Below are 23,336 nucleotides of genomic sequence, written 5' to 3'. Positions count from 1 at the left end.
AGGGAGCTTACAGTACAGATGGGCAGATTCAGTGTTTTGGGTACCAATAAAGGAGTCATTACTAGAATTGATCTGATAACTGCTAAGTTGAGTGTGTGTAGATGTGGATTGATTAGCATTTGGAGCAAGGTTCCCCCATCATGCAGTGCTCCCCTGCTTCTCTGGTCACAGAATTCAGTGCAGTCCTTGCCTTGGAATCTTTGTTCTTTATCCTAAATGATAATAAATTTCATAGATTTTGTAGACATTAGGGCTGGAAGGGACCTCGAAGATCATCAAGTCCAGCCCCCTGCCCCAGGAGCAGGAAGTCAGCTGGGGACAAAGGTCCCCAGCAAGATAAGCATCCAAGTGTTTCTTGAATAAGTCCAGAGTAGGTGCCTGCACCACATCTGGAGGGAGTCTGTTCCAGGTCCTGGGGGCTCAGACAGTAAAGACATTTTTTCTGTCTTGTAGGAGTTTATGACCGTTAGTCCTTGTTTTTTCTTGGGGCGCTCTGGTGAACAGACGTTCTCCTAGATCCTGATGAACACCCTTATGTATTTATAGGCAGCCACCAGGTCCCCCCTGAGCCTGCACTTTTCCAGACTGAACAGTCCCATGGCTCTCAGCCTCCCTTCTTAAGGCCTATTCTCTTGTCCTTTGATCATGTGTGTGCCTCTTGTTTGGACTCTCTCAAGCTTCTCAACATCCTTGAATTACGGAGCCCAGAATTGGATGCAGTACTCTAGCTGCAGCCTCAACAAGGCTGAGTACAGCGAGAGGATGACATCCTGAGATTTACTTGAGAAGCATCTATAGATGCAACCCAGGGTTTTTTTGCTTTGCCAGCTGCGACATCACATTGGTGGCGCATGTTCATTTTGTGGTCAATAATGACCCCCAAGTCTCTTTTAGCAGTGGTGCTAGCAAGCATAGCATGGGCAAACCTATAAGTATGCTGCAGTTTTTTTCCCCCGAGGTGGAGTACCTTGCATTTCTCAGTATTGAACATCATCAGGTTTATATTCACCCACTTACTAGGCTTATCCAAGTCAGCCTGGATCACTAGCCTGTCCTCAGGTGTGAATGCTATGCCCCAAAGTTTAGTTTAGCAAACTTAGCCAGTGTGCTTCTGACACCAGTGTCCACATTGTTGATAAAGATGTTGAAGAGAATTAGTTCAAGGACAGAGCCTTGGGGGATGCCACTGGTTACAGAGAGCCATAATGACTCACTGCCATTGACCACTACTCTCTGGGTCTGACCTCAGAGCCAGTTTCCCAACCATCAGACTGTGGTGTAGCCAAGGCCACAGTTGGCCAATTTTTCCATGACGAGGTCATGCGACACCAGATCAAAGGCTTTTTTAAAGTCCAGGTATATGACATCAATCTATTCTTCCTTGTCCAGGTGATATGTCACTTGGTCATAGAAGGAGATGGGATTTGTCAGGCAAGACTTACCCAGGACAAACCCGTGCTGGCTATCCCTCAGGATGTTGCCCTCAGCCAGCTTATCCAGAAAGGTCTCCTTGATCATTTTTTCGTGAATCTTACCAGGGATTGAGATCAATCTAATTGGCCTGTAATTCCTGGGATCTACTTTCTGCCCTTTTTTGAAGACGGGTACCACATTGGCCTTCTTCCAGTCTTCAGGTACTTCACTTGAGCGCCACGATTTTTCAAATATTTTTGCCAATGGTTGGGCTATGGCACGTGCCAGCTCCTTGAGTACCCTAGGGTGTAATCTGTCAGGACCAGCTGACTTGAAGGTGTCGAGCCTCTGAAGGTAATCCTTTACTAGGTCAGCACTGATGCTGGGTATAAATATGCCCTCACCCTGGCCGCCCCATGCCTTGCTAGGCAGGGCAGTCCCATTGGATTGATGAAAGACTGACGCAAAGTACCCGTTAAGCAGGTTGCCTTTTCCTGGGTGTCGGTTATCAGCTGTCCCGTTTGGTTCAGCAGGGGTCCAATATTACTCTTGCTTTTTTTCTGATGCCCTACATATCTGAAAAAGGACTTGTTATCCTTGATATGTGAAGCCAGATGGAGTTCGGTTGTAGCCTCGGCTTTCCTGATCTGCTCCCTGCAGGTATGGACCAGTGCTGAGTACTCGTCCTTGGTGGTAATTCCAACCTTCCATCCTTTATAAGTCTCTCTTTTTGAGGTGTAAGAGGTCCTCAAGTTCCCTGCTGAGCCAAGGGGGTTGCTGCGCCCTTTTGCTACCCTTCTTCCAAGATGGGATGGCTATTCCTTGTGCTGTCAAGATCACTCCCTTGAGGAGCGAACACTCCTCTTGGACTCCTCTTCCAGTCGAGTCGTGGTCCCTTAGGGCCTCGCCAACGAGCCTTCTGAGCTTGTCAAAGTCAGCTTTCCTAAAGTCGAGGACTTCAGTATTGCTGACTGACTTGCCAGCTTTGCAATGGATAGTAAAATAAAGGTGATCAGCTCGTGGTAACTCACCCAGCTTTCCATCGATTCTTAGGTCGCTGACTATGTCATCCCCTTTGGCTGGTACCAGGTCCAACAATGGTTTGCCTCTCGTCAGCCTGTAGACTTCTTGAGTCAGGTAGAGCTCGTCCATGCACATGAGGAAGCTTTGCAACCGATCAGATTTGGCCGAGTCCTCTTCCCATGAGATGTCTGGGTAGTTGAAGTCTCCCATGACAACCATGAACCGAGACTATGCAGCTTCATTCAGTTCCCTGGTGAATTCCTGGTCCAGCTCTTGTTTCTGGTTAGGAGGTCTGTAGTAGACTTCTACCATGATGTCCCCTGAGCCACGTTCCCCATGTATTTTAACCCAGAGAGACTCCAGTCATCCCTCCTGGGTGCCAATGTCAATTTGGAGGGACATGTAGCTGTCCTTGACATAGAGGGCTACACTCCCGCCCCTTTTATCTGCATGATCACGCCTTTACAGGGTTTAGCCGTCTATACCTGTGGCCCAGTCATAGGTGGAGTCCCACCAGGTCTCCATTCCCCCTATGAGGTTGTAGTTATTCTTGTTTAGCAGGAGGACCAATTCCTCCTGTTTATTCCCCAAGCTCCTGCCACTGGTGTACAGGCAGGCAAGTGTCCCACTGGGGGCCCTTGCCTTCCCTACAGATTGTTCCGGGGCTAGAGTAGGGGTGGGTTCCCTTAAGTGCCTTAGCCTGCTGGATTTACAAGGATTGCCCAGCAGTGGCGATAGTCCCCCCAATCTCTGGCGGGCTTAATAGTGAAGGTGCATTCCTATCCCATCTCCCATTTAAATGAGTTGTCATCTGGTTCAATCTTGGATACAAATGAGACCAGGGGAGTTGCTTCACCCTTATCACCCTTGTCTGGAGGGCTTTAGATGCATCTCCTACCATATCTTCATTGCCTTTTGTAAGTCCTTCCTCTAATCAGTTCTTGTTCAGGCAGAGTTGTGGCAGGAGGTGAATCCTTTGTGAGTCAGACAGGCTGTGCACTGTTCCATGGTTCCCCAAGAACGCAGAGCTGAGAGGTAACAGCAGAGCAAGCAGGGGTGGGGCATGTGGAACCTGCAGGGTCCATGTGGCCCCTGTTGTGGAGGGGGCTGTGGCCCTGTGGGGAGGGCAATCCTGCAAAGTCCACATCCCCTCAGCACACACTGTGCGTGCCCAGCTGCCAGACAAGATGAGACCTGCTGGCAGGAGCTGTGGCTGCAAGGAAATTGTCCCCACATCCTGGTTAGTGAAGGGTCAGTGGGAACTCTAACTGCTTTATGGTAAGAAAACCAAAGGCAAACAGCAAAACATATAGATATTTAGAAATCATTTTATTATGATGATAGAGACACTAGTCGGCTTCCAAATTGCTTTAGCACTGTAGATATATCAATAAAACATTGTCCATCTGATCTCTCTCTCCTTCGCACTCTATATATGTAGTGGTCTTTTGTTTTTAATTGTGGAGGAACATGGATTTCAGAGTATTTTACAGTGACTTTGGGATTTTTTTATCAGGGATTTTTGAGTTTTCAAATGGGGAACACCAGAATTCCTGCTAGGGAGGCAAGTGGTAGGACCCAGGCAGAGGAGCCTGCTCAGAGCTGGCACCTTGGACCAAGCTGGAGGTGGCTGACCTCCTTGACAATTGGGGCCAGGAGGACATGCTTTGACAGTTCAAAGCAGGCCACCACACTAGGAACATCTGGGCGATAGCTGCCCAGATGGCCAGGCAGGGGCACACATGGCAGTAGTGCTGCACAAAGGCTAACTCTACAGCCACAGCTCACTGGAAGCTGGCCCAGAGAGGCAGATGCCTTTACTGCCTGTGTAGTAGAGCTGTGCGAAACAGCTATGTTTCATTTCAGTTTCAGATTCGACCGTTTCAGATGATTCGTTTCAGTGTTTCTTATCACTGTTCCATTTCAATGTGGCCGAATCTGTTTTTGAGTTTTGATACTGTTTTGGAGATTTGGATCAGCTGGGGAGAGGCAGGCACAGCTTGGTGGCTCCAGGTTCTCCTGTGACTCCTCCAGCTGTTCCAGCCTCTCCCTGGGTAGGGAGAGCCATGGGAGAATGCCCCCATGGCTGTTCTGCCTGGCCCCATTCCCTGCCCAGCCCTAGCCTCCTGGCTGCAATGTGGGGCAGTGGGGATTTCCCCCTCCCCTACTTGGCACCCATTCGGCAGCTGCCCGATGGCTTGGGGGTGGCTCTGTCATGCACCCTCAAAGGCCCTGATTGCCACTGCTGCAAGCATTGAGCGCAGGCTTTCTTTTTTTAGTGCCAGGAGGCTGAGGTTGAGGCTGAGGCTGAGGCTGGGCGGGGCAGCCATGGGGTCGTCTTCTGTGGCTCCCACCACCCAGGAAGAGGCAGGCACAGCTGGAGGAGCTGCAAGAGAAGCCCCCATGGCTGCCCTGCCTGGCCCCATCCCCTGCCTGGCCCCAGCCTCCTGGCACTTTAAAGCAGAGCTGCAAGGTTGTGCTCAGGGCATGCCTCTGAAACATTACGAAACATCTCAAACATTTCTGAAATGTTTCAGATGATTTGGTTTAGTTTCAAAGATGTTTTGAAGCCTTTCATTTTGTTTTGGATTCAGTGTTTTGGACATCGAAATGGACACCTTTGAAACAAAACGGCTGCTGAAATTTTACACATTCTTCCTGTGCAGTCCCCATCCAGGTCTGGCAGTTGTGCAGCAGGTCACAGCCAAGCAGCAGCCCCCACTTTAACTGCTGCAGTGGGTAGAGGGTGCAGGGAATGCTCTGGGCTGCTTTAGCAGGCCAGCTGGCACAAGGGTTAGCATCCCCAGGTCCAATTGGCTGGGCCCCAGAAGCTCCTGAGAGCGAGTAACCCTGAGCGACTTGCCAGGGCAGCTTTTTGTACTGTTGGGGCCAGGACAGGGCAGCTTTTTATACTGCTGGGGCCAGCTCAGGTGCTGGCCCCAGACTCTAACTCCCCCTGGCTGCAGATCCTGGAGAAGCCAGGCAGAGTTATTTTGCTCCAGGTAGTGCAACTTGCACCACACCAAAGTGCATATCTGGGCACATGTGCTGAGGCAAAAAGCCCTGGTTCATATCTGCACCTGTTTGAGCTGCTGCAAGTGCACATGCCTGCATGGGTGGATGCACTCCCAGAGAGTAATATGATCCCTATGAGCTTTATAGACTTTTACTGTTAAAAAGTGAAAAGGAGTTCCTAAGATTTCCCCAGATGAGGCTCCTGGTATTTCCCAAGGCTCTTATTTGTTTTGAAAAAAGATATATATATCTTAGGAAAAAAAATATATATATTGTTCTCACCATCATCACATGCTGGCTGCAAGAAGACATGATGAAGGGTACCGCAAATGAGATGGTCAGCAAGGTGAAGCTGGGAGAGAAGTTACTGAACACAGCAATCTTCCAGCTTCTTAAGGGGTCCAGAGCTGAGCAATTAAGTTGATAAAGTGGATGGAAAGGAATCCAGAGGAAGAGAAGCTCTGGTTGGGGGTGAACAGGGTAGTAATTCTTGTTTATTTGAAAGGGTGCCTTGAAGAAGAGACAGAAACATTGTACCCCTTTGCCAGAGAGTGTAGGATTTCAGCAATCTAGACAGAGATCACATTTCCTAACTCTAAGCATTGGTGATGTGTAGGGGGTGTACCCGGGTGCACGTGAACCCCCTGAGATTGGCCTTGTACCCCTTGAAAGCACCAGCCGTGAAACTGGAAGTGCTGGTGGAAGTGCACTTCCATTTTCACCACTGGTGGTTCTGTGGTTGGCAGTCAGCAGTGGGGGGCCTACCCCCCTCCAGGTCAGCATTCTGGTACCCCCCTAGACTCTGGAGGCACCAGTCACCCATAAACTCTAAGTATACAGTGGGACAGCAGAACAAGCTGCCTTGGATACCTGTGCAAGGTCCTTCACAAAGGTTTTGAAGAAGAGGCTTGGCAGGCATCTATTTGGGGTGGTTTGGAATAGTGAACCCATCATTCATGCAAAAGGCTAGACTAGATGACTCCTGAAGTCCCTTCCAACCCTATGGTACTATGGGTATGAACATGAATGAAAAAAAATTGTACTGTAATTCAGCTAATTGCACTGTAACTGGTTTGTCTTGTGGCTCTGTTCTGCAGCAAGTTGAACCTGACCCATAATAATTTACCACCAATTCCCAGGAGTAAACTCTTCTGGTTTAGATTCATTTACTGTGAGATAGAGGGGAGGCTGGATAAGCATCTGCCTGAGATGGTTTAGAACTAGGACTTGTGAATCCTGCATCTCTGCAGGTGGTTGGACTAAATGACACTTGAGGTCCTTCCCAAACATATACATGCTGTCCTCGGATTTACAACACAATTGGTTCCTGGAAACCGCATCTTAAGTCAAAACGTTGCAACTCGGAACCAATTTTCCCATAGGAAACAATGTTAGAAATGGGAGATTGGTTCTTGAACTAAGGCCTGGTACCCTATTTTTACCAAAAATAACCCATAATTTTATATTTAATCAATTATAGACCAGTAATATAGCTATATTAATGTATTTATATTGTAAATAGCAATTATATTGATTTGGAACGACTTCTTTGAGGTGACTTTGTTGAACTTTTTGAAGGGCTCTTGGTTGGACTTTGTTTTGCCATGATGGTGGAGGGCATGATGCAGGCACTGCTTGCTCTGGGCAGAAGGCTTTGGGAGAGAGGGCTCTACCCTGCTGTTGCTTGTCCACCCGGGACCCGGGGAGTGCGTGGCAGAGGCACTGTGCTGCCTCGCACAAGCAGCGTGCAGCAGCAGAGCCGTTTCAACCTCCCCATGCCTCCTGGATGAGCCACAGTTTCGCTCCACCCCAGTGAGCGGCAGCAGGGCCTGGCAGGGGCTTGTGCCCTGAATCTGCTTGGGGCTTGGGCCTTGGGCTGGCGCTGCTCTAGGTCGGCGGTGGGGGCTATGGGGAATTTTAGGGTAGCTGCGGCCCCCCATAGCCATCTGCCACCTGCCCCAGATCCAGGGCACACACCCCCGCCATGCCCTGCAGCTGCTGCTGCTCAGCAGGGTGAAACAGCAGTTTGTCCGGGAGGCATGGGAGGCTGGAGCGGCTCTGCTGCCGTTCACCACTTGTCTGAGGCAGTGCAGTGTCTCCGCCCTGTGCAAGCAGTGGCAGGGCAGAGCACTCGATTCCAGTGCCTTCTGCCCAAAGCAAGCAGTGCCTGCATCACCTATGGCGCACATCAGTGGGAGCCACCCCATCCACTTCCTGTGCTCCCCCCGCCCTCCCTCCCACCCTGGCTGGGCAGCACTTGCCCCAGCCCCGGTCCCAGCCCCAGCTGCAATCCTTCCCTTGCTGCAGGGGCATTGATCTGCCTTCCCACACCTCTTCCCTCCCCTCTCCCCCAACCACAACAAACTTAGCAGCTGGACACAGCTGTGTCCAGCATCATAAAGGCAAAGCCCACATCGGAATGTCAAAACAGGGTGCCAATTTACAAGTCACAAGTGCTGTTCAATGTAATTTGAAACATCATAAGTCTAGGACTCCCTGTAGTTATAGGTTCTCTGGACTACTTACCACTTCATTCTGGAAGCGAGCTCAAACCTTGGCTACGAGCACTACCAAAAAGTGTCTTTGGTGAATTCATATGTTAATGCTTTTTTGCTATCTCTGAACCACAGTATTTGCTCAAAAAAGGTCCATGATTATAACTGCCACAGTGATGAGGATATGTTGGATATGAGGATGTGCCACAGTTGTGAGGCCAAGGATTGGAACAGAAAGGAATGTTTTGGGAGGGATGACAGTGGGAATTGAGATGGCACTGACCCAAACAGGGAGTTGAGATGACACTGACATGGGTAGGTTAGATGAGGAGGCTAGCATTGTGCTTGATTATCAGTGTTCTCAATCCCTACTTTAAGCAAAATGCGACAGAAAATCAGAGTACAAGATTTTATTTGAAGAAAAAGGTCCCCAAGTCCAAGAGCGATAGTACCAGAGTGCATGTCAGAAAGGAGCATCCACCAAGGCCGTAAATACAGTCATCTTCCAGTTAAGAGGAAAATGGAGAAGCTGTTTTGATGACCGTGTTTAAATCAACATTCATTTCCTGGCAATCAGTCCTTACTGCTCTTTAAAACCATTTTGCAGATGTGTGTGGTAATCTCTAATGTTTGCCTTTCACCACCTTGCTTTATAGTTAAGTAACAAATCTTATTTTATCTTCCTTTGTATGTCATTTGTTCTGCTCCTTTTTTGTAGAATATGTAACATTTTATCTGGGAAAGGGCTAGAAGAGCTAGTGTCATTATAGGGCTCCTTATGGTGCAGACAAATGCAAGAGAGATCCCAGGATTGCAGATCTCAGTTGACATTGTAAGGGTACTGCTCTGTGGAAGCTCATAAAGATGTCTTGGCAACTGCTCACAAGTTAGTGGATTTTAGATATTCAGACCTCAGACAGCGAAAGATAGTGCTGTAAGAGTCCTGGCCGGAAGTACCTGGACACTGTGGTAAGGATGCTACTTCATTATCTTGAGGCTGCTGAGTTTTTTGTCTTACAAGTTAAGTGATTGTTTGAATCCACACTTCCAGCAGTGAAAAGAGCAGTGAAAAGCACACAATCACTCTCTGCCTCTTGTCTTGAAATGTTCTAGGACTGTTTCTTTTAAAGGCTCTATGTAATCATTTTCTTGCCTCTCTTCCAATTGCCACTGAAAAACTTTTGGAAACAGTTACCTTGCTACAGCACAGGAAACAAGAGTGATATAGTTGTACTGATATAGTTGTACACATCTTTATGATGTTAGAATAATTTTCAGCTTGGATACATTTTTTTATTTCACCTACTGAAATGTAACACTATCTATTCTATGTAAAATGGCAAAATCGTAAAATCTTTTTCCCCATGCTGATTGGGTTGTGGGAAAACCTCCTCTTGGATTTGAGTAAATACGGTATTTTGTATTTGTTTGAAGAAACTGTATTCCAGCAGTAAAAATAAAACCAAAGGTTGGTGTTTGTGGAGCCCACATGAACAGTATCATGAACTCTTGTTCACCACTCTTGGCAATGCAGTAGTAGCTAGCTAACCAAGTGTATGCCCTTAGTTAAAGCTATGAGTATGCTGCACTACAAAATGAAGGTTAGGTTATAGTCAGCAGAAGAAACTCTCCTGGGAGTGATTTAACCCTAGTTGTTTCCAGGTTGTTTTTTCTTGGAGCAGCCATTTTTATTCCAAAAGAAAAAGCCTGAACATGTCTACACTCTTATTTTCTCTTGATAGAACAGTGATTCTCTCTCCCATGAGAAACTGAATGTCTGTACAAGTTCATATGAGCTAGCATCCCTCTGCACACTTAATCTAGCTAGGACAGGTAACAAGAGCCCTGAAGGTGAAGTGGCGTTGGCTTTAGGACATGCTGCTAATCAGATTACAAAACTGTCTACCCTAAATTGCCTTTACCACAAGAAGTTCTGGCAGCAGAGACAGCTTAATGTAGTAGACACAACCTTGTACTCTGGGTGGCAGACAGCAGGCATCTGGCCAAACTGCATGTACACCTGCATGGTCTGGTGGCTGGGCTACAGCAGCTGTGTTGTCAGAGTTCAGAGTGCATTTTGAGAAGGCACCAGTTGCTGAATAGGCTACAGCAATCCACTAAAGCCTTAGGAGTATGTTTATGTGTCTTCAGCAGGTTGCTGGACCATAACAAAAACCTTGCTTAACTCAGCAAAAAGGGACTCTTCTGAGAGCTCTGCTCTTCTGGCAGTGTGAAGAGTTCTACTGCCACAGGACAGCTGGAGATCTGCCAGCAAATCTGTCAAAAAGTAACAGACTAGACCCAAATTGACCAGAGATCCTGGGTACAGACTCTGATTGTCAGTATGTATCAAAGCCCTTGTTTACGGTATCTTCACTACTATTGTTATCTCTGCTACTTAGTTTAAGCTAGCAGAACATGATAACATAGGCTACAACCACACTTTCATTTTGCTGTGTAGGCATACCCTGACACGTCAGTATGAGAGAACAACTTATAGATTGAAATATTTGTAAGCAAAACACTTCTTCCATGTCATTCCAAGCACAATAAAATGTATGGCTGTTAGTTAAATTGTAAAGGGTAGATCTGGGACAGAAAAGCATATTATTTTCTATCTTGGAGAGAGACTTTGCCAACAATAACTTCGCTAGAGTTTTAAGAAAAAACAATTTCCAGGAGTATTTATAGATCCTGATGCAGTGTTAGGAAAGATGTTGAGAATCCCTGCCAGTACTGGTCTGAGCCATTTGATCATTATTGTGTGAGCTAAATTATTGCGTTTCCTTTTAATGATGCTTACTCTTCCTTGCTTTTAAGGACCAAGATAAAAACAAGCCCCTGTCCACTCTGGCCAACTTGGCGATCATCATCACAGATGTGCAAGACATGGATCCAGTCTTTATCAATCTGCCCTACAGCACAAACATCTATGAGAATTCACCTCCGGTAAGGGCTTCTTCTTCATTCAGATATGTTTCTGTGATGTTGCAATGAGAGAATAAGAGGAGTAGAGAAGTAAGGACGCTACATTTTAATGCTGGACAGAGACACCTCTGTCCCTTCTGATACAATGGCTTCTTCCCTTCAGGATGGTTTTGTTGCATTGTCCCAATTTTTAGTTTGGAAGTGACATCAAGAAGTCACAAGAAAAAATTAAATTCAGGTTAATCTGAAAGAGAAATTGTATTTATTACAAACAGAATCCAAAAAAAAATGGATTAATCTGAAGCAAAATGTTTCATTTGATTTTAAGATTGCTCAACTTTTTAAAAAAAATCCACCTTTTAATTTTTTTTCTTTTTAAATTTAGGTCAACTTTTAAATAAAAAATGCCAAAATAAAAAGTTCACTTTGAAAATTTCTATCTTAAACATTTTGATTTGAAACTTGAAATGAAATGTTCAGACAGCTTCAGTATTTTTTCCAGCATTTTTCTGGCTAAAACTATTTTCCAGATTTACCCAGATTTTTCAGTTTTGGTTCCTCAAAAAGTCCATTTTTCAATCAATTTACTTTTTATCAAAAAAAGAAAAAATAGCTCATTTCTAATCATGGCATAGTTTGTGTTTGACAGAAGAAATTGGACAGACAGCAGACCATAATTGTGCTGGTTATGACAGTAGCATCATATCCACTTGCTCTGAAGATATCATGCCTAACACAGGGCGATTGTTTTCAGAAGCCTTTGGAACCTTAATACCATTTAAAGTCATTGCTACTTAGGTCAGTTAGGTATTTTTGGAGATATTTGGCCATAAAGCAGATATATGTAGAGAGAGTGCTTTGTTGTTAGGTCATTCTGTATTATATTTCCATGTTGCATATATTGTCTGCCACCTCTGGAGTCCTGAATTCAAACACCTGGCTTAGTTGTGAGGACAAATTAGTTTGTTCATTTTATCCAGGTACACAATGTAATAAAATAAGCATTCTATGCAGACAAGAAGCTGAGCTCAGCTCGAGCTTCTGTATCTTTGTTCCATTTGAAATATAGGGCCTAGCACATGTGGTGGCAACCTAAAGCAATGAACCATAACAAAAATCAATGGGGTTAGGACCTACCTGCACAAATCTCACTGTGGAAAAGCACTTTTGAAATAGCCACAATAAAAATCTCAAATATATGAAATCACAAGTAATTCACAAATAAATCATCCTCTTCTGCATATGCAGAAACCTGCCACCTCCCAAAATGGCAGCATGTAGATGATCAGTAAATAAATATTGAATATTCTAGGTATGTGCCAAGATAAAAACCATTGGGATCATAAATGTTAGAGAGGGCAAAGAACTATTAGATTATTGATTCTCTCCCTCTGTAGGTTAGAGTGTAGTTTGCTCTAACAGGAGACGTTTTAGATATTTGATCTTAGCCAAGAGGTTGAGACATGATTCAAGCCAAAAGTTAATAGTAATATGAATAGTAACATGAATGACTTGCATGAATACCAGTCATGTTTATAATAAGCAGCTTCTCTAAAATAGAGGAAGAAAAATGTCTATATGCATCTTATTAACAGAAACAAAGAGTTATGTGAAGCTACAGAAATGGAAACTCCCCCTGCACATATACCCTCCCCTCAGCATTAAGGATTATAGACTGAATCACCTTCACAGAGTAACCTTGTATCCTGCAAAGGAACATCTTTCAAATTAAACGACAGTATAATAAGATTGAAACTAAATGGGCCCTTCATGTTGATACTTACACTAACCATACATAGCAATTACTCTCAGCACATACTAAAGTATCAGTGTCTAACCTGAAATATGAGATGCACCTTAAACTAGTGAGTCATAATCTAAATGTTTTCTAGTTTGTTGGAATTCAGTTTCTGTTGGGTCTCTGGCTTCTGCAAAAGGGTCACAATAGAATGCAGGATAAAAATGTGGAAAGGAGGGTTCTAATCCATTGATCCTCTTCATCATCCATAGAAATCAGTGTGAGTATACAGCCTACACTGACTGATTTTCCATGTCACTTTCTCTACCATCATGCGTGTGCGCATGTGTGTGTAATAGATGGGAGTTCAGAGTGGGCCCTGCCTATGACTGATGATTGCAGCATGACAACCTTAGGAGTCTGTAAAGAGCACAAGAACATGAAAACTGTGTTTAAATTTGCTATCCCACTCTTGCAAAAAATGACGCTAGAATTACCAGCCCGGCTTTATTATGATCATCTCCGCCTCTGAATATTTTTTCCTTTCTATATATCTCCAGGGTGTCTGACTAACTCTGACTCGGAGTTTTTGTGACCTAACAGTCTCAACACTTATGAGATTAGCGGACTGGCATGAACTGAATTCTAATACAATAATGAATTATTGTATGCTGAACTAAGAGGTTCCAGTAGAAATTTGTGTTACAAGAGTGATGATTGTGATTAGCCATGAGAAGTGATTTGAATGAGTGCTAATAAAGGAACTTTTAGTCTCTTTGGATCTCATGAAATAAAGTGCCTGTCTGCCATCCAGAGATAGTCATGAGGCATGCACGTACTCTGAAATGTAGCCCAGCAGTTAGGGATGTGAGAAACCCTGCTTCAAGCTCCTGATTTGAATCTTACTCTATAGATCAGGGACTTGGCCCTGGGTCTCCTACATCCTACTCAAATCAGTTATTCTTCCTGGTCTAATGACTCTGGTCCAGTTATCTATAAAATTGGAATAGGTTCAACTGGGAAGACAGATGAGAGGTGGCCAAGAACAGCCAGCAGTATGGCAGTTAAGGTGCTTACTTGGCATGTAGGAGAACCAGGTTCAAGTCCATGGCTTGAATCTGCCAGAGGCAGGACTAGAATTGTGGTCTCCTCCATCCCAGGTGGTTGACCTGACTCCTCAGTTATTGCCTGTTATGAGTAGGTTGAGGCATGCTTACTCTTTGATTCTGACCAGAAATCTCATTCTTCTCCTGCTGCAGCTAGTAGGTACAGTCCCATGGAAAGTGGTCCTTTTGACAAATCTCCATTTTCTGATGAAAACCCATTTTCTTCAGCTTTGCCTCTAATATCTGACATGGAATAGAAACTGTCACACTGTATGTTGGTTTTGTTATGTTAAGGGATACACCTAGAGTTTTGAATGCAATACCTGGACTCATTTCTCTGTCATAAAATGGACATCCACAATGTCCAGTTGACATTGAGTGTACTGTGGCTTGAAGCGTGCATTTTTTGGCATGCTGGGTTAGTGAGATCAGTGCTATTGTGCTTTTAAGGTTAGAACAACTTGTGTGAGATTTTTTCCTGGCCTTTCTACCTCCGTCTGTGTCTCTCTCTCTTTATCTATGGTACCCAGCATGTCTGTGTTTCTCTATCTATGTATCATGCAAGAATACCTAATCTAGAGTGTATATATTACCTAATAAAATCCTTCTTATTTGGGATTATTGCATCAAATTTTAATTTCCTCACTCGAGTAACAGCATGTCAGCCAGCCCGTCACTGAAGAGCTGATAGAAGGTGAAAGAAGTGGATAAACTGCAGCAAATTACTGCAAACAGATCCCTATCAGCCTTTTGACTGGAATTGACTGGAATTAAGGAGTGAGAAATAGGATTTTTTTTTGCCTAAGAATCTGCTGTGGCAGATTTCTTAAGGGGCCTCCCTCCCCCTCCCACTGACTCCTCCTGCCGTGACACTGGGCTATGGTTCGCCTTTCAAGTCTTTAATCCTGTAATAGAAGATGGGGGGAGGGGAGGGGGGAGAAAGGGAAAGGAAAGGAAAGGAAAGAAGTGTTACTGTGGTTCTTATTTTTTCTGAGACCAGGGTACTAAAGCACAATTCAAAAGAATTTTTTGCCCATGCTTTTTTTCAAACCTGTGAAGAAAGAAGACATTTTCCTCACTATTTAGAATTCATTATTATTATTCTCCCATGTTCGTGGGGGAAAATTGTCTTCCCGTGAGTTATTGCTTATTTTTTCTTGATGCAGTGTATATTTCCAATGGATAATACAAATCTCCCAGAGTACACAAACAAGTCAAACCAAAATGTCCTAGAGCTACAGTAATGCCTGGTACTTGTGGTACATAGTACTTTTCATCCTCAAAATGCTTTGCAAACATTAATCCTCACAACCTCCATATATCAGTAAGTACCAGCATTGTTTTACAGACAGGTAAATGGAGGTTTTAGGAAAAGGATTTTCCCATAACTAGATAGAGGAATCCAAATCTGATTTAGGAATTTCAGGCTCCCACTTCTGTGCTTAGATCACCACTCATTCAATGATTATCATCCAGGACTCATCGGGACTACTCTTCTAGGAAAAAACATGGGAAGGAAATCACTCCCTTAAGAGACAAATTGAGGCCAAAAAAATTCTGGTACCCCAGACAGTCACTGACAACAGCAACAGGGACCAAGACTCAGTCATTTTTAGTCCCTAACTGGGCTTTCAAAGGTAACTGGAAGTGTTCTTTATTGCTACATAGCACACTTAAAATATAATTTTCTTAAAATATAATTAAAATACTGTTAATTCCTCACCACCCCTAAGGCAGACAAGGTTCTTTGGGTAAATCCAATATCCTTTATTAGACCAACTAAAATAGCTGGAAAAAAAACTTTGCAAGCTTCCTTAGACCAACATGGCTACAATTGCCACCCCTAAAAAATTCAGTGCGTTAAAGTGGTATTGTAGAAGCAGTGCCAACTTTGCCCTAGAGTATCAGTAGCTCTCAGTTAATTCCTTCTTATAATGTTTTCAGCCCATCAGCATGAACACTTTATTAAAAGCTCAGGGTTTTTATTAAAAAAGGATTTATTTACCCCCCACTCCTCACCCCAAACCATCAGAGTTTGTTTGGATAATGTAAAATTCTTCATTATTATTATTTTTTTAAGCATAGAGCTGTTTCAGATTATTGGTTTTTAAATCTTTCCTTTCCTTCTTCCCTTGTGAGGGAAGTTTATTCTATGTTCCTGCATTGCACTTGCATTTTTCCCTTCACCACTCTGAGGCCTGTTTTGGTCACTCTCCTTGATTCACAGGTAAGGTGTTATTCACTGTAAGAACATGAAGATTCTTCATGAGTAGCTGCACTCCCCAAAGTACCAGACAGGTGCATGTATGTTCCCCACCTGCATATGTGCAGACTATGAATCACCTTAGGAGCGTCAGTGAGTAAACAGAATAATTGTAAAGAGTTCTCTCTGGTGACAGCAGCAAAATTCCCTCCAACTTAAAGGTGAGCCCAGCCTTCCTGCCTGTCTGCTTCTGGACGTTAAAAATAGCTTCCTGGGAAGTGAGTCCTTCACCCTGTGGTGGTCTGCCTGGGCAAAGTTATGGTGGCAAGGACTTCATCAGAACTATAGGGTTATAGTGAGAGACCCTTCAACCTTTCCATTTACTGGACAGCATTAGTTTAGCTCCCTCCCAACTCCCTTTGCTTAGCTACTTAAATCTGTGTACCAGCAGGATAGGTGATAAATGCTCTGCAGTTGAGACTATTCCTCAGGTGCTTGGAGATGACCTCAGGTCATGCGTATATATTCATGTTTCATTTCATGCCCTTTTGCCTATCTTAATTGAAACTAGACATTTAAGGCCTGAGCCACAGCCCACTGAATTCAGTGCAAAGGCTTCCATTGCCTTTTATGCAGTTTTGATCAGGCCCTTGGTAGGGAAGGTGCAGACTTCTGAGAGCTTGATTCCATTAGTTGCATAGTTTTCGAAAGCATCATATGAACAGAGTTGCAAGAAAAATGAAATCCCAGCAGGGCTGTGAATGGAAACCTAAGTGAATGGCAATTCCTGGCTCTGCTGTGGGTTCTAGGAAGTGGGTGCCTGGACAGGATAGGTTTCAGGCCATATCCACTATGGCAGGGGCTTTCAACCCTTTTTAACTAGTGTATCCCTTCTGGTGGCGGTGGCCAGACATTGATGTGGGGCAATGGCCCAGTCAATTGTGCATTGCCCACCTGCAGCCCATGGAGCCGCACGTGCAACCAGCTTTGGAAAAGTGGTGTGCAGCAGCAGCATGGGGTGGTAGGTGGCGTTGGCAGCGGCTTCTGTATGCTAGCCCCCTCCCCACATCCCTTGCGGCCAACCAGGCAGCACCTGTGCAGCCTGCAGAGGGGCACTACTGCCTTCGTTCCCCCCAGTCTTGCTCCCAGGCAGTGGCACAGGGTGGTGGGTGGAGGCAGCAGCTGCCATGTGTGAGCTGCCCTGCCCCACATCTACTACAGAAGGGTACCTCCTTGCTGCCAGCTATTGGCTGATGGCAGTGGCTAATCAGGAGAGTGAGCTGGGGTGGGAGGTGAGGAGGTGCCCTGGTGTGCTGCATGGGGCCAGCAGCGCCTGGCGCACCCCCCCTTCCCCCTCCCCTGGGTAAGAGGCAACATGTGGGAATGTGCCATGGAGATGCTGCCACTATGCCTCCAGGCCCACTCTGTCCCCACCCATCTGCCCGTATCCCCCACAACCTAAGTACCCCAGGGTACACATACCTGAGGTTGACAACCCCTGCATTATAGCATTTCTTTCACTGTTGAGGGTAAAGTGTAAGCCGCTTTCAGCAGGCATAAGAAAGTATTTTATAAGCAATTGTGGAGACTTGTTTATAAGGTAAAAAGGTTTGACCCATAGCTCCACAGACAGTTCTGTGAAGCCAGTTTTTTGGGTAAGCCCTACCATCCAGGGGTTGGCCAGTCCTTTAATCCTTGTAACTAGAGTTGTGTGCCGTGTGGACAACTCTTTGGCTCTCACAGCTGGGTTTTTCCAAACATAATTTCTAAAACCCTCACAGCAGAATCCGCACCTTTATCTCTGGCAATAATCATCCAACTTGGCACCCACAGAAGGTGGCTTTTCATAAGAGAAACCCACACCAAAATGAACAGGCCCATTGCTATTCCAAGGCCATCACTAAGCTCACCGACTCCTGCAGCTGTCTTCCCTTTGAAATGTACAGCACGGCTAGTGACACTTATCATTCTGAGATGCTCTGTCTCTTTTGACAGGCGATGAGTGAACTGTCAGATAGGCCAGCGCCTTTACCCATTGCCTTTGGAATGGAGAGGTACTTTGGGTTGCCAATGAGCAAGTAGGGGCTCACATCACTCCTACAGGAATGGTAAATTAAAGTGTAATGCATTTGGGAAGAGAATACTGAATTTTCTACCTAGAAGTCTCCCCTTTCTCTTTCCCCTTTCCTCTTTTCAGCTTTCTTCCCTTGCCTTTCTAAATCCCAGCTCTTGTCTCCCATGTGCCCATTTTCCCTTTTTCCTAGTGCTTGTAATACCATCTTCGGTTGTACTTGCTGGTTTGGAAAACACAATTACTGCTTGTGATTTAGAGGCTCTCTTGTGGCTGGCGGGGCCCAGCAGCTCAGTGCTGCTCAAAGGTCAATGACCCAGGATTTATGGTTAATGCTCTCAGATAAAAGTGCAGATTTACTTAAGGAGTCTACTGAAATGCCCTAGGAGATTGGGAAGAGAAATCTATACAGGCCAAAGAACTTCCCCTTTATTACAGCCAGTTCCATATTTTCTCTGTTCTTCCTATCAGTGCTTTGTGTTGTCTAAGTACAGATGTGAAAGGGGGAGGATGGAGGACAGTTGGGTGACTGAAAGTTTCTGCATTTCTGCAGGTGAAGCACTGTCAGTAGTTTCCCTAAGCTTATCCAAGGATTATTATTTTCCTGTCACAGGATTCTTCCAGTATTCATAGCAGCAACTTTTTGTCTAGTAAACTTCAGTTTTGTTAGTCCAGGGTATTTATGTACCTTCTGCATATGCACACACGCACTCACACTCACATACACACGTGCATGTAGACATTGACAAACTTGTGGTCAGGTATCCTGTTGTGTACATCATAGTGTACAGATGCTTCCAGGTATGCAGACCGATGCTTAGGTAAACATATGCATATGTAGGCACACCCCTTTGTATTCACAGGCGCATGTTGACACCTACACCTGTTGACACCATCAAGGACACAATTTGTTCATATATGAATGCACACTCTGTGGCACTCATGTACATACCCTCAGTCGTGAATGTACCCAGACAAGATTTCATACAGCTCGTGAAAAAAAACTTCATAGTTGTAAAGAAAAACTGAAGTACCAAAGTTGGGTGAATGAAAAAGGGAAATTTGAATGGCTCCAACCTTTGGTCTTCAGCTGATGAATGTCAACATCAGTGTGCTGGTGCCAAGGCTAACATGCTGTCAGGTTTCCTCATTAGACATGCAAATGCCAATGCTGACATTTTCAGGGTAAAATAAAATGCCATTTCACCCCCTTGCTTTCAATAAACCGATGAAAACAGAACAGCTTTAAGTCATAAACATGTTCACACTACATTAATTGTTATTTTGCATGTGAGGAGAGAGAGGGAATGCATGCACATATGAGCTAAATGACATCCTTGGGAGTCAAGCCAGTGTGAGAGGAGCCCGAGCTACTGAACTGACAGAAGCAAATAACAACATTTTTATCTTGAAAACTATGCTAATCGCTGGTCAGTTCTTGGCCCTTCCCAGTTTGTTTCACATGAGACTCTTGGGTTTGTTGATATTTTTGGCTTCTGATGGGGCTGCAAGTCACGCAACTTTCCTGAAGGAGCTAGTGTAAAAGGCCGTCTGCTGACTGCTCTGACAGTTACAGAGGCAACCAACCGTAGGCTGACCCCTTTCCAAGCTGCGTTCTGACCCCTTGTTCTGTCTATAGTTTTTGATTAAAAACGTAACAAATCTTTGCAGTTCTCCCAGTCAATCACATAGCTGGCCAGCCCTGACCAGCAGGAGTATCTTTTATCGCCAAGAATGCCTCATTCAGAGAACAGGGAAGGGAAAAACCAAATCAAAACTGAAAATGGATAGGTAGAATCTGTGTGTTGACCATTGTGGAGATGTAGGATGAAAAAAAAAACCTATTGCCTTGAGGGATACGATGCCTGAAGCCACAACCTGAGGAAATTGTTGCTTAATGGAAGTCCCTTCTCTAAAATTAAGGAGTATATAATTTTCCTTGTAAACTAAAAACTCCTAACTATAATACTCTTTTTGCTTTAGCTGTACTGTAGCTCTCTTTACCCTCTGCTGAAATTTCTGTTTTAGCTCCCAAGGTTTAGTGACCCCCAAATTCAAGCACTAATAGCAACAATCACCTTGCTGACCAAGCTTCAAATTCATCTGCTATTGGTAGGTGACAAGAGACAGTGAAAATTAGTTCGGTGGTGTCATGATTTGCCTGCCTTTGCAAAACTAGCACATTCATCTCAATCCCCTCAGGAGACCTTGTAGATTAGAGGTTACATTCGGCTTAGTTCTCTCCTGGGACTTAAGGGTCAAAACTCAAGTGTGTTATCAGAGCTCTGTGGGAGCACAGGCTTTGAATAGCAACAGGAAGGGGTGGATCTAGAGGGGTGTGATGGGTTGTGCGAAATTTCACTGGGTGTTTTGATTCGACACTGTTTCGACTCATTTTGAGCTCTAAACAGTGAAATTGAATTGAAATAAAGGGCTTCGAAACAGCCTTGAAACAAAATGAGGCTAGTCGAAATATTTCAAAAGTGTCCCTACCCAGCACTAGACCAGGCTGGGAAAAGGAACTCCCCCCCGCTGGGCTGAGTTCCTTTCCCCAGCCCGGTTGTAGCGGTGGGGGGGGAACTGGGCGATCAGGCTCAGTTCCCTTCCCCAGCTCCCTGGTCCCAGGTGGCAGCACCAGCTTCCCTCCCTCATCTGGGAGGCAGATTGGGGGTCCACAGCCCCAGGAAGACTGGCACAGCCCCCGCAGCCCTCCCGGGGTTGTGGGCCCCCTTTCTGCCTGCCGGCTGAAAGAGGCTTTTTTGAGCTTTCCCATTATAGCGTATGGGCAAAACATCGAAACAGCGTCACTATTTCGACAAAACGGAACAGCGGTTTCAAATCAAAATGAAATTCAAAATGAAACTGTTCCCTTGGAGCCTCAAAACTCAATTCGAATTGGAACAGTGCTGTTTTGCACAGTCCTAGTTCACATCCCCCTTTGGCTGTGTGCTGTCTCCTGCTGGGAGCTCCTTGCATGCCATGAGCTCTGTGAGCTCACTGGCTTGTTGGCACAGTGTCTTCCCAAAGTACCTGCATGCATGCAACTCCAGAGCCCAAAGAGTATGTGGTCACCGTACTCCTCTTTTCTCTTCTTTCCCCTTGGTGAATTCAGCAGTGGGAAAAGAAGGAATGAGAGACTGGCAGTAGACAATCCCCATCACTGTAATCCTGGATTCACCCATGACAACAGGTGTTGCAGGTCAGAAATAAGGTGCTTTGGCATAACTATATCTGGAGGCTTGCATAGGCCTTTCCTACAGTGTCTTGTGCTGCCCATGTGTAGCACCTGACCTTCAGCAAGACTCTAACAATTAAAAAAATACATTAGCAGTGAGTTTCAGCTGTTAATCTTAACATGTAGTGCATCCTTGGAGATGCAGAAGTGCTCTTATTCCCATACTCTGAGAGCAGGTGAGATAAATCTTATGAACTGTAGAAATGAAGTTTGGGCAGAGTTTGTAAACATCCTGCAGCGTGATAAAGGACACGGATATGATGTAGGAGAAATTTTACAGTGCTTGAGACATTTAATCCTGCTTTTCCTTCATAGGGTACAACTGTGCGCATGATAACAGCAATTGACCAAGACAAGGGACGGCCCAGAGGTATTGGATACACCATTGTCTCAGGTAAGTCATGGAAATAACATAAGTTCACAAAGCAGATGAGGGACGAACTGGCCTTGCAATGGATATTTATCTATCTACTGCCCATACTAGGGAAACGATATTTTACAAGCTACCTTCTTAACTGTGCTGTCTCTAATTAGTTCTTTTATTTTGGTCATTGCTGATTTCTCATAGCAAGCTGGTATAACCAAAAGCTTTCATCTTTCTAAAGAGCCTCTGTTACCTTCAGTGATGTCCCAATCCGTTGTTAGTGACATTTCCATTCCCTTGAGTGGAAACAGTTACTGTATGCAGAATTTGCCAGTGTTTTGTATTGAAGCCTTTCAGCTTTAATAGTGTACATGCTGTGCAAAAGATGTGTGCATTCTTCCACAGTGGCAGTGCACAGCTCAGGTAACACTGCTTTGTTTGGATGTGTTGCTGACTAATATCATATGCCTTTCACCTTTCTGAATTCATTCTACTAACTTAAGGCTGAATGTAGTTTGCCTGATACCTACTAACAGTTCTGCAAGGGGATTAGGAGAGCTGTAAAGCATTTTAGCATTACAGTGGTGCTTTTAGAGAGAGACTATGGGTACATCTACATTGGCTCCACGTCACTTGAAACTGCTGCCAAAAAGTAAGTTCCACCCACCTACTTTACACTCTCCAGACCTGGAAATGCAGCAGTAGGGTTGATTCTTGGCACCTCTCCCTTCCCTCTGCCTGCTATGGCTAGTCATAAAACAATGTTATTAGTTCAGATGTTTATTATTTCTTTAACTGTGTCTGTAATAGCATTAATCACCCACTGATTCGCTCCCGTGTTTTTTCAGGTCTTCAGCGTTTCTTAGCAATCTCCCTTCCAAGTATTGACATGGTCAGACTCTGCTTAGCTTGGAGATCTCGCAGATCTGAAAAGGCTGGAAAAGCCAAAGCAATTTTTTTTTAAATTAATATGGAACTGGAAAGGAGTTAAGTGAAAAACGGAGTCCTGGCCTTCACTTTTCACCACCTGCACCCTTTAATTCTACTTGTACACAACACCTCTGGGAGGACGGAATGATTCATTCCACAATACGTATTTTTGACACTGCTGTCATCTTCAGTACATCTTCTCTTTGGTCATAAGGCGTTCTCCATGCTCCAGAAAGTGACTTCTTTTGTAAGAACCCTCTCTAGTTCCTACCCAGAAAACTCACCTACATAGGTGCCATGCAGATAGTTCCAAGGAAATATGTATTGCCAGAGGCGTATCGAACAAGCTTGCACTCTGAGCAAACCTCTGATAGTGAGGTGAGAAGAATGTGGGCTGTCAGTTTTGCCTGTCTGTCCACCCCTGGCTGTGGCTGCTGCTGCAGCAGCTGCTACTGGTGTGGTGTTCCTGCACCTGCCTGCTTCCTGCTATGGCAAGATTCCCTGGACTCACCTTTCCACTGCCTTCTCTAAGCTGCTACTTTGGGCTGGTATTCCCCTAATTATGCTGCTGGTTATTGCCATGTACTTCTCTCCAGCTGGCCCCAATGTTTTCTGTAGGCTTCTAGTTTCAGGGGCCCCTTTCATCCTTTTTCTCCCTTGCTTCCTGGGAAACTTTTGTGGTGAGTAAAGTGTCACAGAAATTGGCATCACACCAGAGAAGCTGGAAAGCTGGACAAAAACTTCCTGATAAAACAACATTCCATTGGAAAATAGCACTTCTTTTGTTCAAAATATGTCTGGTTTGATGAATTTTC

At 44.8% G+C, this 23,336-nt stretch overlaps 1 protein-coding gene across 1 annotated transcript in view; it reads left to right on the top strand.

Annotated features, from left to right (window-relative positions):
- The window catches only part of CDH23 (cadherin related 23), a 408,502-nt gene that overhangs the window by 93,540 nt on the left and 291,626 nt on the right, over window positions 1-23,336 (top strand). Inside the window, exons 3-4 of the mRNA XM_090058715.1 lie at window positions 10,767-10,895; window positions 21,543-21,621. Of these exons, the coding sequence (XP_089914841.1) occupies window positions 10,767-10,895; window positions 21,543-21,621 (208 nt within the window). The remainder of the gene's footprint in view (window positions 1-10,766; window positions 10,896-21,542; window positions 21,622-23,336) is intronic.

Source organism: Crocodylus siamensis, chromosome 7 (assembly GCF_052110815.1).
Source record: "Crocodylus siamensis isolate JL-2025a chromosome 7, ASM5211081v1, whole genome shotgun sequence".
NCBI lineage: Eukaryota > Metazoa > Chordata > Crocodylia > Crocodylidae > Crocodylus > Crocodylus siamensis.
Note: the sequence above shows the minus strand (reverse complement) of the source record. Positions and strands in the feature narration are given on the sequence as shown.